The 12,088-nt window shown below is 38.5% G+C and overlaps 1 protein-coding gene across 13 annotated transcripts in view; it reads right to left on the bottom strand.

The window, feature by feature from the left end:
• The window catches only part of LOC109420851 (uncharacterized), a 436,654-nt gene that overhangs the window by 17,872 nt on the left and 406,694 nt on the right, over nt 1–12,088 (bottom strand). For 11 of the 13 annotated variants that reach the window (XM_062852293.1, XM_062852291.1, XM_062852289.1 and 8 more), the window contains 6 exons: nt 5,088–5,717; nt 4,298–4,510; nt 2,818–3,762; nt 2,592–2,756; nt 1,918–2,527; nt 1,623–1,826 (listed from right to left, as the gene is read on the bottom strand). In XM_062852293.1, coding sequence (XP_062708277.1) covers nt 1,623–1,826; nt 1,918–2,527; nt 2,592–2,756; nt 2,818–3,762; nt 4,298–4,510; nt 5,088–5,717 — 2,767 coding nt within the window. The remainder of the gene's footprint in view (nt 1–1,622; nt 1,827–1,917; nt 2,528–2,591; nt 2,757–2,817; nt 3,763–4,297; nt 4,511–5,087; nt 5,718–12,088) is intronic. The other 2 variants (XM_029880074.2, XM_062852294.1) reach the window with 2 other exon arrangements.

Below are 12,088 nucleotides of genomic sequence, written 5' to 3'. Positions count from 1 at the left end.
CTTATTTTTTGGTAGTGTTCCTATAGTGGTGGTTCCCATAAAAATTCAATGGGATGCGCCACTATAGGAATCAATGTTAAATTTTACTTCCATAATAGGAACCGTGTACCTTTAGTTGGTGCAAGTGATTTACTAGCAAAAATTGGAATAAACATTTTTCCTAGCAAATTTAAGTGATAAACTACCAATTATGGTTTTTAGACTTTTTATTTTGTGATATTATCAATTTGATTAAATTATTTTACTACAAGGAGCTACTAATAGCACCACTATTGGTACATTTACCCTAGTGTTCTTTCTTGATCCGACCAGCGATAAAGAGGCCATTAAGATACGGCTGGACTGTCCAGGGATTGACTACAAGGGGCAATCGGTTGAACTGCAATAGGCCGCGATGGCTGTTGGCCGAGAGTAGCTTCCGCCATTCCTCCTCGATCTCAAACTGCGGGTAAGTGTCAGACAACTCGACTCGACTCGACTTCGAGTTATTCATCTACCTTGAGGGGCGCATCGTACGCTCCGGGCAATAGATGCTTTGGTGTACCTATCCAGTGTGAACCCAGACAACCAGTAATCGTATAAGATGTTGCATAAGATGATAAAGTTGAGGCCGTATGCGTACATGCATCCATTTAGGCGCATGTAAAATGTACGTATATCGCCTCCACTTTAACATCTTATGCAACATCTTATACGATCACTGGTTCACTGGGAATTGAATAACCTCCGGGAAGTGCTGTATGAGTTGACTCGCGTACTAATTGGAATATTGGTCGGGACGTTGGTGTACGACGTTTACCGAGCTGCTTATCGGGATAGAACACAGAGAGAAAAAAGATCCATGGTCTAGATTCCATGTAGGGTATCGCGCCACTTGGGCGGTGGCTTCTATATTCGTCTGTTTTCCACTATAACTCCGTCAATTTTGAACCAGTTGACTTGAAATGTTGTACACGGGTAGATTCTATACCTATCTCACCGCATTCCAAAAACTCTGCCAATTGGTCGAGTTTAGTGATGTCCGAGATAAAAAATGCGACCGGTTTTGGTGACATTCCTAATAATTATTTTTGAAATCTCGATCTGGAACTCGGCGAGAAGGTTGAGATTTCTGCTAGAAGCTGTTGAGATCGGCAAGTATGCGGGTGCTCTCAGTGAAGTTAAGAGATAGGCTGTTTCACGTACCGAGCTTCCAATCACGAGTATTTTTTATTGTTGAGGTCGCTGCCATTGCTTTTGGTTCGAATTTCTCCCTTGTTGACTTCTATTGTTTGTTTTTTTTCTTTCGCCACCGAAGGGCCGAACACCAACCCCCTAAATTCTTAAATTTGTGGTGGATCATAGTGAACAGTTACGCGTGAAGAAGTCAACACTCTCACTCGGACGTCGATTAGTCGCTGCTAATCTGGCATGATATTAGATTATGAGTCTTAAGGTTCTGTGTTCAAGGCTGGTTGACAGCGGTTTTGTTATTGATTGTTTGAGGCATCGTTATATAGGTTATAGAAAGTTGTGATATATCGTCGGATGTACGTATTGTGGCCGCCACGTTCATGGCAATTATACGAGTAAGTGAGTTTCTATATGATTGTTTTATACGATATAGGCAGGCTGTTACTTACCATCGTTGTTGGTGCTGCTGTAGGACGGCGGCAGCAGCGGCGGTTTCTCGTCCTTCAGTATGACCGGCGACTTGTTGCCGATCTCCGGCTTCTCGTCCAGCTCGTCCTGGAATATCACCGGGATGCCCTTGGAGCGGAACGATTTCCGTTCCTCATCGGTACCTTGATTGGATTGGGATGCGATAGGTTGGAAATTGATATATTCTTCGATTATTGGATAATGAATTAGCCTTTCACCAATTGGGGTTAGTGGGATTTTGAATTTGGAGCGCGCGTCGGAGCATGATCGACTTACCAAGTTCCATCTTGCCGGTGAGCCGCCGCCTGTAGAGGATACAGGCAATGATGAAGGCTATTAGGAGCATCGCCAGGATGATCACAGCTGGGAGAACAACGGTTAGCAGGTAATCGTCCTTGGCAATTGGAGGAGGAATAGCCTTCTCAGGTTCGTTCGTCACGTGGATGGGAGTATCGAAGCCCTGGCAGGTGCCCATCGGAATCATACTCATATTGACGAGGTTGAACTCCTGTCCAAGAATATCTCGAACTTTGGTACGGACGGTTCCGTCTTGGTAGAGCAACATGTTCCGCAGGGCTTCGATTTCTTCATCCGGACAGCGTTGATGTTGACGGTAAAGTGTGGTGTTGAAGAAGGTCACCTGAACTTGATCAACGTGACGCATTGGATGAACCTTACGAATTTGGATATAGTTTGTATGCGAGTCGCCAAAGACCATGGCTAGTCGCTCGATAAACCTTCGCTGGGATTGGGCGGTACTGAATTGCTCCTGCGTGGTATCCAAGGTAAGCTCAAACAGGACGCTGTAGTCACGTTTGTAGTGAGCTTGGTGGACTACCACAACCAGGGCATCGGTAGCTGTCAAGCCCTCGCGATCCTCGGCAATCTTAGAAGAGAGATAAGCGAGTAAATACTAGTTTCGTACATGAAATGTTACTCAGAGTACATACCAGGAGGTATTCTTTCTGACCAACATCCTGGGGTTGAGGTACACCAAAGAATTCCTGATTCTTCGAGTCGAACTGCAGCCAATGATGATGATCCAACGGGTTTCGTTCGGTGGTCAACAGTTTCAGCTTCAGATCATTTCCATCTTCCGGATCGTAGAAGGTATCCTGTGCAAGATTTGTCATATGCGATTATTTCAATAAAGTATGGTAAAAAGATAAAACTTACAGCTGGCACTTTGTAAACGAGGAGATGGCCAACCGTAGCGTTGACCCGGTCCACCTGATTTCGTGTAGTGGGTGCATAGTTCTTCGTGGCAATGCTCTGGGTTGGTTTAACCTTCGGAATCACGGACTTCATGCACTGTCCAATTTGCTGACCCAGAACGGACTTGACCATGATATCCGGATTCAGCACATCGTTGAGAGCGTTTTCGGTGAGCTGAGCGACCAGTTCGTCCAGCATCTCTTCGGGGCAGCGATCCTTTGGCAAAGTTTCGTTAGTGTAAACAAATGTGGCTAGGTTTGGATCCTGGATGCTGTTTCGGACCTCGCGGACCACTACATTGGAGACGGAAGCATCTCCAAGCACTTTGGTGATACCTCGGATGATTTGGATTTGCCAGTCTACGTTTCTAGCGAACTTACGTTGTAACTTGAGAGCCAAGCTAATTTCATGGTTCACACTACGGTGTGACTTGTGTTGCTGAACGGAGATGTCGACCGTTTCGTTGACCGACTTGTCGCCGGAATCGGTGGCTTGCAAGATGTAGTGCCATTTGGAAACATCCTTCTCCAGCGGAAGGCCGTAGATTTCGCGCGTCTCCACGTCGAACTGTATCCAGGAGTTGTTCTTGAGTGGATGGCCGTGGCTGTCGAACAGCTCGAGCCGTAGATTGTTACCGTCTTCGGTATCGAGGAACGTATCCTGCGGCACCGTAAGGCTGAACACCTTGCCGGCAATGATGGCCTGCTTCTGAATGCGGTTCTTGATGATGGGATACATGTTGGTAGGTTCGTCCACTTCCGTCGTGGCCATAGTGGTGGAAGTTGTTGTTGTTGGAGCCGGCGTTGTCGTTGTAGTCGTAGTCGTGGTGGTTGTTGATGAAGTTGTGGTTGGAGCCAGGACGGTGGTTGTTGCCGGAGTAGTCGTTGGCTGTTCGGTTGTTGAAGACTGAAAAGAGTAAGGTCGGTGTTAGAATGCGATTGTTTGTATTTAAAAAAATTACCTCTATTTATATTGTATCTATCTATCTATCTAGTATCTAGCATGTCTGTGTAGATAACAACCGTCATTGTAAACAGTAACAGTATCATGCTTTGGAGTGAGGGTTCAATTCCCTCTCCGGCTCTGAAATTTTTCGCGAGAAACACTTTTTCTCGGTATCCATTAGTGCATGATCTGTGTGTCCGTTGTCTTGTGTTATGTTTCGTTAAGTATGTTTAGCCGCTGGCTAAACAACCATCTTGTGTGTGTGTCTTCTTCAATGTTACTCAAGTGTTTATCATAATACCACTTCCAACTTTCAATTAATTGTATAGGATAGAACAATAGCATTAACCTTTTTACAAATTTAGGTATAGCTAAATAATATGATTCCATCTCAAGCTAATGCCAATGAACTAGCTAAAGCAATGCTTCAAGTTTACTCAGGAGTTCATCTTGATGTTCTAAACCTAAACAATCTCTATCCCTGAAAATAACCTACCTCAGTGCTGACCACAGCCGGTTGTACGTTACCGGACTGCTGCCGTCCAGTGGGAACAGCGACCGTCGTCGGTTCCTCTTCAATCTCATCGTCGTACTCTTCGTCGTAGTTGTCGTAGTCCTCCTTGGGTTCCTGCTGTTTCGTTGGAGCGTTGCTGCTTCTACTGTTGCTGCTGCTGCTGCTACTACTACTTACGGTTGGTAGAGTTGTGGCCTGTGCGTAGTTTGTTTTTAAATTTTTTTTGAGAGATAGAGAAAATAAAATCGATTAGAAAGAATACTAAGTTGTGTTAGGAAAAAAAAACATATTGACATTTAGAAAATGAAGGTACGAATAAAGCGATTGAACTTTTGTTTGAAAATTAAAAGCAAATTACGGGAAATGATAAGTGTAACTAACAGAAAGGTTTGTAAAGCGTTGAAATGATAATTACAGTTATAATTACAAGAACCCAGGATAGATAATTTTCTATTTACATAAAAATACATTTAAACTGTGTTAGTTTGGTAATAAAAATGTAATTGATTTTATACAAGAGGGTTGTAAGCCTTTTAAAAACTGCGTCTTCAAAATTACTTTAAACGTTGCAAAATATAAGTTAAGTTGCAGTAAATCGGTATGTTCATTAATTTTCGGTGCATTTCAAACTAGTTGTTTTTATCAGCAAAGCTTGTCGAAAAGATCAGTTGTAGCTTGTTTTCGCACGTTTCGCTTTCGTAAAATAAATTTGCACTAGCTTTCTAGAAAATAAATGGGAAACAATCAAAACTGGAGTCTAACAAGTCGCTACCTTTGGTTCAAGACTAGTAGTAGTAGTAGAAGAGGTAGTCATAGCAGTGGCACTAGTAGCGGCGGTGGTAGTTTCAACAAAAACCACACTTGGCGCTGTTACGAGTTCAAGCTGTGTTGTAGTAGGCGGTAGTGTCTCTGTTGTGGCTGTTGTTGTTGTGGTTACTGCTACCGGAGTGCTGGTATCGGGAAGAGACCGTGGTAGCGATTCAACCGTTGGAGTCGTAGGAATTGAGCAAGGAGTGGTAGTAGCCTCCGTTTCGGCTTCCGTGGTTGTTTTTGTGGTGGTTGGTACGGTTGCAGTTGTTGGAGCCGTAGTGCTCGTGGTAGTAGCCGGGGCTGCTGGGGCTACGGAATTGGGAAGTTCCGTAATGATGACCGTATCTTCGTATTCATCTTCTTCCTCTTCGGCTCCGTCTTCTCCCTCGGGTTCTTCGTCCAGTCCGAAGGACAGTTCGGGTTGGTTCGATGACGTGGTTGTTGCCACGTTCCTGAACGGATTGGTAGCCGTGTGGCTGTCGGTTGGTAGCGAGGCCGCTGAGGTTATCGAAATCGTAGACGACGCCGTGACTGGCGAAGTTCCCATCGACGATAGTAGTACGGTTGGTAGTTCCTCTTCCTTCTCGGACGTCTAGAGGATGATGATTTTGATCAAGTTGGTAGTATTGTTGAATAGGACGGTTCAGAGACGAACGTTTCCGACAGATTTGTTTAGTTTTCGTGGGTTGTTACAATAGACCATTGAGGGTTTTGGGTGGATAGAAGTGAACAGGGGATTCGTTATTTCATCTTCATTGGTTGTGAACTTAACTGGTTATTATGGGTGGAGGTTGCATTCAGAGAACATGGTACGTAAGTAGGTGTTTGTAGCAATCAATGGGGTAAACTACAAATCATCGACGGGTGCGGTGTAGTTGCAAAGGTAGTGGTGTCGGGTATTATCAAGGTGCGATTCGGTGCCTGGTCAAGCTATAACATCGTGCAGCAATCAAACTTTAATTTAATATTCTACTTCATGCAAATACAATACTTCAATGTTGAACGGGAGAATAGTATGAAAGGTTCTTCTACAGCGGAGACACTTGACAATTCCACTATTGATTTAATAGTCTAGTGATAGTCATTGATTTATTAGGTTTAGGGTCGAAGGATCGAAAGACATAACATCGGAAGGTCGAAAATTATTAACCGTTTCGGAAAAAGGAATTTTTGCTTAAGTCTCTTCTGATTATTCCTCAACTTTCCAGCTTTAAATTCAAATATCTAAGGACAAAACGAGTGTAGATCGATTTAACAAAATATTCTGAGTAATAGAAATCTTTGAAAATTGTACCTGCAGACTAGAGGGTTGACTTGGTTTGGTACGCTACCAAAATTTGATTCGTAAATGTTTTCGGTTGATCACAGACTACAGTGATGTACCAAAATTGTAAAGCATCATGCCATTTAATCCATTGCACAATTCTAAAGTCGTAGTTGAATTTCTTATACAAAGTGTTATATGATGTTTTGCAGGTTTTATATCACGTTATAATGTACTTCAATAAAGCTTCAAATAAACGATTAGGCTAAATTAAAATCTATTTATGAAGATACAAAATAATGTACAGATAGTACATTAATGGAGATAACGTGGTGGACTTTTATCAGTTTTATTTACATGCACAAATCCACATTCACATAACAAACTGCCGCTAACATGCATCTACTAACAAACTTAAGGCAGAATTTTTTGTTTTATTTTAATAATACATGCAAACAGTTTCGAAGCAATAGCACGCAAAATAAACTACAAGGAAAGCCACCAAATTTTGAAGCTTACAAAAAGCATCGAACTTCACAAATATATACTAGTGACGCCATGTTTGATGCGAAAAAAATAATAATATAAGAAACACTGATTATCAAGCGACTTTCAGCTGAAAAGTTCATTTCCTTCGATAGCTCCAGTCAATCCAATGGTTGAGCTAAAGATATGGGAGCATCCATAAATGACGTTGCATTTTCAGCCGATGTTGACACCTCCTCGTAGCCTATTTTTTTCATACCTCATACAAGGTTCGAATAAAAATCAGAGACTCACCCTCCCAGTGAATCAAAATTCAACCATCGCGCGACAATAACGACAATGTCGCAACCTGAATTTGTTGCGACATTCTACCCAATGCAACATATGTTTGTCCCAACTTGAACAGAATAAGACAAAGATCGTGCATCACAAGTTCCCAAGTAACACACATGTTATATAAAAGTTACGACAGCGCAAGTTTTGGTTGTATAGAAGTTTATTTAACGTTATTTCAACACAATGTTAGAATTACGTAAAATAAACTTGTATACAACCAAAACTTGCGCTGTCGTAACTCTATTATAACATGTGTGTTGCTTGGGTTTAGAGATTTTTAAGGCTTGCATTGTGATTTTCGAGCGGTAACTTCGAGTCGGTAAACACTGAAACACTGCTGAAGATGTATCATTAAAAAAGTTCGATTTTGGGTTGGTAATAATTGATTATTCACGAGTTGAAAAGTACGCAACAATTTCAGCTTCCGCTTTGTCTGCAACAAAAATTTTCGAGATCATGTCATTATCTGTTACCAGTTGGGATAAAGAGTAATCGTCGCGTCTTCTTTGTTGCTTGTTTTGTGCCTCTTTTGTCTGAAAATTCTCTTCACTGCTCCCTCGGCTCCCTCCCCGTTTCCTTTGGGATCTAAAAAAATGACAAATATGCTATTTTTCGGAATTTTTTTTGTCAGTAACTAAAAAACAAGTCGAACTATCGCAGTTCTGAGCACATTTTTGGCCCTGACTAATTTTTAACTTTTCCATTTATTGCAAAATAAGGGTCAGCCTAATGGTCCCTAACGTAAAGTTGGCAATGACACCGGACTTGTTGAAAAACTGCATGGCATATTTCGTCTTCTTCTTGGCGCAACATCTTAACTGGGACAAAACCTGCTTCTCAGCTGAATACTCGGGGGTAAACCTTCGGCTATATTGGTTCTCATCGCAGAATAGGGATTTTGTTTATCGTACATTTTTTTCGAATGTTCTCAGAATTCAATAAAGGTAAATTGAAAAAAAAACAGGGCCGCATAATTTTTCGGAAAATTTCAGTGGAAAACAATTTTCCACACCATCTACTTTGAAAAATCATAACTTAAGAATGACGCATCGCAGACGCAATGTTTTTTTGTTAAATCGTAAGAGTTTTTTTTGTGTTGATAATTTATTTATTTATTTACTTCTTACAACGTAAGGACTGTATCGGAAATTAACTATAAACGTTCACCATTGCCTAAAAAATAATCTATTCGAAATGAACATAATTCTATTTTTGGAGATACTATATAAATCTTTAAAATAAAGAATGGCAGTCTAATTTTCAAAAAAATAATCGTTTAACTTGGACTTTTATCTCAAAGATTGCACATATGTTTTTAAAATTTTGGACATCCCCTAAAAATTTCAAATAGCGAAAACTGTGGAAAAATATTCAATTTTTCTCTTATTTTTTGCGCAAATATATTCTTTTCCAGAATGCTCATGATATAGGAAAATTATTTTTATCAAGAAAACTTTCCTCCGTAGTTTAGCGCAATTCTTAAAAATGAAAAAATGACCATTTTTCGAGGAACTCTTTTTTTATGCGACTTTAAGGACTGACTTGTTAGAATCCCAACATGGCCGCCACAATGGCCGACTTTGGCACCTACTCACGATTTCGAGGGCACAAATCTCTTCGTAAACAAAACCAGCGCACCTGATCTTCTTATTTTAGACTTATTACAAGTGAGCAAGAGCAGAATAATAGAATATTTTGTTGTGTGAAGCTTGCTTCTTGAGATTTGTGCGTTTGAAGTTTTGATGCACTGTTAAAGCGGGATGTTAAGAAGTTTGTCCTTAAAGAACAATTACGCAAATAACAAATACATAAAGTTGAAAATTTGCATTTTTTTCAATTGGGCATGTATTCAAATTTATTGAAGAGGTAGTTTTACCAGAGAACGGAATTTTATAACCTCTGAAGATATTTAAAACAGAGCGTCAAAGCTCGACTAAAAAGTAGGTGTTTTTTGGGTTAGACCATTTTCTACATGACGGAGGGTTTTCTATCCAAAATAAGAATTTTAAAAGTCGGTATTGAGTGATATGTTATGTGTACATAACTGCTAGTAATAATCATCATTTTCCAGATTTTTCCCCGTACAATTTTTTTTGTTACAAATTATTGAAACGTTAAAAAAAATTTTAGAAAATTGCCTTTTGTACAGATTGTTATTTTGCGTGGTGTACTCATATAAGCATACTTTCAATAATACTAAACATTTTCCAAATTTCTTCAAGCTGTTCTATACTTAACTATATTGTGAAGATTTCATAGAAGAACCGAATTAAAAAGACCAACCATGCTTCGAGATAGAGCATTTTGAATGTTTATAGTTAATTTCCGATACAGTCCTTATAACGGCACACATAATCGTCCAATCAATGATTTTCAAACTATGTGTGTTCTCAGAAATTAAAAAAAAAAATCAATATGAAAAATGTGTCCATTATTGAGGAAAATCGGTTAGAAAAGTCGGAAAAACCATTTTCAAAGTCCGGAAAAATTACCAAAATCATTTTTTTTGAAAGAAAAAGCTACATTCTGTAAAATTTTTAAGATGTGGTTTATCTCCGTTCCTGAGTTATGAGTTATGAATTGTCTAGATGTGCTATACGAGCCGTTTTCTTCGAAAAATCATAACTAAAAAGGAATCATCGTAGACACAATGTTTTTTGTGAAATCGGAAATCGTGAGTAAATTTTCTCAGCAATTCAAAAAACATATACAAAATGAAATATGTTTTCCACAAAATTTTCCACTGTTGAGGAAAGTCGGTTGGAAAAGTCGGAAAAAAATATTTAGGAAGTCTGGAAAAAATAAAATTATAAAATAATTTTATAAAAAATCTATCTATGTATATATATAAAAATGAGTTTGAAGTCCATTTGAGGCAATAAAACTCATGAACGGCTGAACCGATCAGGATGACTTATGCAGGGTTTGATTCGTATTCTTGGTGGCTGTGTTTATATACAGAAAAAGTTACAAAAAACATTTAAAAAGGTATGAAAATTGTGAAAATACTGATTTGTTATGAGCTGGAAGCAAATTCAGTATTATCAAAATTAAATCAATCTAGAGTGCGGTGACGTTATGAGCTCAACAGTTGTCAAACCACCACAGCTTGGCAAGACAACGTTTGCCGGGACAGCTAGTTATTTTATAAAATATTTTTTATTGGCAATTTTTCCATACTTCGTAAATAGTTTTTCCGACTCTTTCAACCGATTTTCCTCAACAGTGGAAAATTTTGTGGAAATTATTTTCATTTTGTATTTTTTGGATTGCTGAGAAAAATTGCTTACGATTTCGCATAAAAACCTTGGGTCTACGATGCTTCGCTCTTAAGTTATGATTTTTCAAAGAATACGGCTCATATAGGACATCAGGACAATTTCCACAAAGTTGGTCATAATTCAGGAACGGAGAAAAACCATATCTTGAAAATTTCATAGAATATAGCTTATGTAATTTCCTGCCAAAAATATTTTTTTGAAGAATTTTTCCGGACTTTCTTTTTCCGACTTTTCCCACCGATTTTCCTCAACAGTGGAAAACTTTGTGGAAAACAATTTTCATTTTGTATTTTTTTGGATTGCTGAGGAAATTTACTTATGATTTCACAAAAAAGATGTGTCTACGATGCTTCGTTCTTGAGTTATGATTTTTCAAAGCGGGTGGTGTCTGAGGAAAATGTTTGTTTTCCACTTGAATTTTCCGGAAAATTAGGCAACCCTGATTTTTTTCAATTTAGTTTTTGTTCATATAGGGTGGATGTACCAATTATGGCACTACCTAAGGAAAACTATTTGTACAAAAATAACGAGAAGACCAACGAATGTCATCAATATGATTAAAAGATAGATTAGTTTCCATACTTTACAGGAAAAATATAGCAACGGAGCCAAAACTATTTTTAGTATTTATTACAGCGTGTGCCAATGATAGGAACCCTGTTCCAATTATGGACACATTTTTAACTTTCGGTTCCTTTTTGAACTATTTGCATGTATTCCTTATGGGATTAGCCATAATTGGTACACTATGGCGAAAAAAGGTGCAAGGAAGCCGAAATTTTAAGGAAAATGATTTATTTCTACCATAATTTGAGAAAAATGTGGCGTTTAAATGAGTGTAACAATCTTTTATGAACGTAGTCCGTTGTTCACAAATTTTTTCTTGTTGATTTACATCGTTAAAGGGCGAAAATCAACTATGGCGAATAATTGGTACTATAGCCATAATTGGAACACTTACCCTTTATGTGAATCCTACATGTGAAAAAATTTCATTAAATTCTGAGAAGCTCCGTACCAATTTGTACGATAATAAAAATAATCTCCAGAAGTAAAAATCAATATTTGTTTCAACCTTATTGCTGTAACCATATATTTTGGAATTACATATACTTTTGGGTACCATTGGAATGCCGGGTAGTATAAATAAATACAGTGATAGACATTCGTTTAGCCGAGGCCAAAAAAATTTCGAAAAAGTGTCAGGAAACTCATACGAAAGATTTTATGATAAAACTTTTTCATCGTAGTGATAGCATATCTGTGCACTGTTTTATAAAAATGGGATACATCACACTTACATATACACTGACACAAAAACGAGGGTAAAAACCCTTCAAATGTCATTTTTAGCCTAGACATTCGTTTAGCCGAATTGTACAATTTTTGGAATTCCATAATAAAAAACTAACAAATTTTGAAAAATATCCAACAAAATCATTTTGTATGGTAACCTGCATTATATATCGACTTGTAAATTATGAATTAGATCGTTTTTGGAAGTGTTGCCATATTAATTTTACATGCATCACATATAAATATGCCATAATATTGTAAATGTTTCCAAATTGAGATTTGATGTAGTTATTTTTATCG

The sequence above is a fragment of the Aedes albopictus genome, chromosome 2 (genome assembly GCF_035046485.1).
Source record: "Aedes albopictus strain Foshan chromosome 2, AalbF5, whole genome shotgun sequence".
Taxonomy (NCBI): domain Eukaryota; kingdom Metazoa; phylum Arthropoda; class Insecta; order Diptera; family Culicidae; genus Aedes; species Aedes albopictus.
The sequence above is the reverse complement of the archived record's forward strand: the minus strand, read 5'-3'. Positions and strand labels throughout refer to the sequence as shown.